We start from the raw sequence: 2398 nt of genomic DNA on the forward strand, positions 1-2398 counted from the left end.
GTGTGTGTGTGTGTGTGTGTGTGTGTGTGTGTGTGTGTGTGTGTGTGTGTGCACATACAGGTATTTTGTGACATATGGGGACCATTTTAGGACAAGACACCTACATGTGGGGACCACTGGTACATACTGAGTCCCCATTTGGTTTAAATACCATTGGTGGGTTGGGGGTTGGGTTTAGGACCAAGGTGTGAATTGAGTTTAGGTTTAGTGTCAGGTCAGGTTAGTGTCCTAACCCTAACCTTAACCTGTGAGGTTAGGGGTAGGGTAGGGGTTCAGGGTTAGGTTGTAGAACTATTTAGTACTAATGGAGGTCAATGGAATGTCCACACATACGTATAGGTGGACACAGCTGTGTGTGTTGGGGGGGGGGGGGGGGTGTTAACAGCAGCTGAGAGCTTTAAAAAGAGATTTCATTTAAATCATCCTGACAATCATTAACACCTGTTACCTAGAGCGTTAATAAGATTAAATGGGAACTGGCAGTGCACACCAGTACATCTGTCTTTGAGTATTTATTGCAGAACCCACTGCCACTGCTGATGAAGTCATTGTAATGCAGAGGAAGCACTAAAGCATGCTCTGTCCTTTTTCTTGTTTTCAGCCASTCCACAGATCACTGCAACACAACTCTTATGACTCGAAACACTCCTGATTTTATAACTGCGTTGTTTGTGCTTAAACACTATGTTGGTGTTTATCATGTGGCTGAATTAATTTCATTAAGCCCGTGTGCACRATATTGAACAGGCAATGAAATAAAACAGTTTAATTAGGTTTTAGAGGCACTTTGTGAACATTTGATTTTTGTGTGCAGCTGTGTGATTTCTCCTGTGAGCGTGTTTGTGTGGAAGTGTGAGGACGCTGTGCATTGTACGTGTGCAGGAGCGGGAAGCCTGGAACAGTGTGCCCAAGACAGGATGATCACTGGCTGTATGTGAAGCTACAAAGTGAATGTGAGATAAAAAATCTGCGGAGGTGTGAGAAGCCTCAGAAAAGAGTCCAAAAATAAAGTTGTCTCTGTGAAATAAAAAAAAATCAAATGATCAGCTTCAACCAAACAAAACTAGCTTTTTGTACAATCATAAAAAATACAAAACACTGAGGTTTAGTGGCTCAGATTTAGTCCCACGGCTTAAAAAAATGCTAATTTGTCTGGTGGACCCTGACACTTGGAAATAGGCATCAGCTCAAGAAAAGAAATGAATAGACGGATGGATTGAAGTTGTAATTTTCTCAACTGATTTTGTAACTCAGGATCATGACATTAACAGCCACTCCGAAGACAAAGTGGCAAATTAGTTATGCTGACTGAAAACAATTTTCAGGATACAATAGTTGTGTCGCCTTTTCAGCGGTGATAACTGTCATGCCAGATGTTTAGACTAAGATAATCATATCTTAAAAACAATGATTTATAAAACTGACTTTTTGGTCCATTAAAAAAAATTAACAGTTTGCACAATAACACRCAATATCACAAGATTTTGCACTACTTGTAACACTTGGATTATGTCCTGAGAATAACCCTCAGCTACCACCACAGCTACTGTATTTCCAAGTTTGATAGTCATGACGGCCATCTTGAGTTAAGTTATTGCAAAAAGGTTTTAAGCTGCAGATAAATGATTAATTATTTTAAGGTTTTCAATGAAATACATCCAGTGGTTTAWAAGGTACTTTGATAACAAACACACACAGGCATTCACAAGCTTGCCTGCCTTTTGTGCAGAATCACCTCAAATGAGTGTAAAAACATTTACAATTCTTAAATGTCACAAAAATATTTCCCTTTTCAAAATAAACTGCAACACTATRAAGTGCGTGTAAATTATTGAGGTGAGCAGCTTTTACTCAGAAATAGTTGAAATAATTTATGTAAATCATAAGAGAATGTTAATAAAWAATACATTTAAGTAATTGACTGATACAGAATTAGAATTTGAGTCAAATCRGAGTCACCGGCTTGTTGAAGTTCATCTTGTGGAGCTGCTCTTTGACCTCCTGGCACTGGTGTTGAGGGTGAACACTACGATGTTCAGGATCAGAAGAGATGAGTCCTAAAGGATGAGAGAAAACCTTTAATCTCACAGAAAGACTGAAGGTCACTTTCTTTGGCTTCCCTCCTTAACCYCCTAAAATTATTGGCCTGTCATGTTTTGGCAGAATTGACGTTTTTAGCCAAGGTCATCTCCTTGTGATGCTGACCASGTTGGTAAAGCACCTACTGTACACCCTCACTTGATCAAATCATTTGATTCCATCCTTTCAAAGTAGTGGCCTGTGTGTGACTAAAAGGAGACATAGAGTAACATGCTTTTAGATATTTATTTTTCTCATTTAAATTGTTCAGTTTATGTCTTTATAAAGTAGAACTGCAATGTTTTGGGCAGAACTCCTC

At 38.9% G+C, this 2398-nt stretch overlaps 1 protein-coding gene across 1 annotated transcript in view; it reads right to left on the minus strand.

Annotated features, from left to right (window-relative positions):
- Positions 1-2398, minus strand: part of mycbpap (mycbp associated protein) — a gene marked incomplete at its 5' end in the record, with an annotated part of 32949 nt that overhangs the window by 28482 nt on the left and 2069 nt on the right. The window contains 1 exon segment of the mRNA XM_014021301.1: positions 1960-2057. Within this exon segment, the coding sequence (XP_013876755.1) occupies positions 1960-2057 (98 nt within the window).

Source organism: Austrofundulus limnaeus, unplaced genomic scaffold, assembly GCF_001266775.1.
Source record: "Austrofundulus limnaeus strain Quisiro unplaced genomic scaffold, Austrofundulus_limnaeus-1.0 Scaffold286, whole genome shotgun sequence".
NCBI classification, from domain to species: Eukaryota; Metazoa; Chordata; class Actinopteri; order Cyprinodontiformes; family Rivulidae; genus Austrofundulus; species Austrofundulus limnaeus.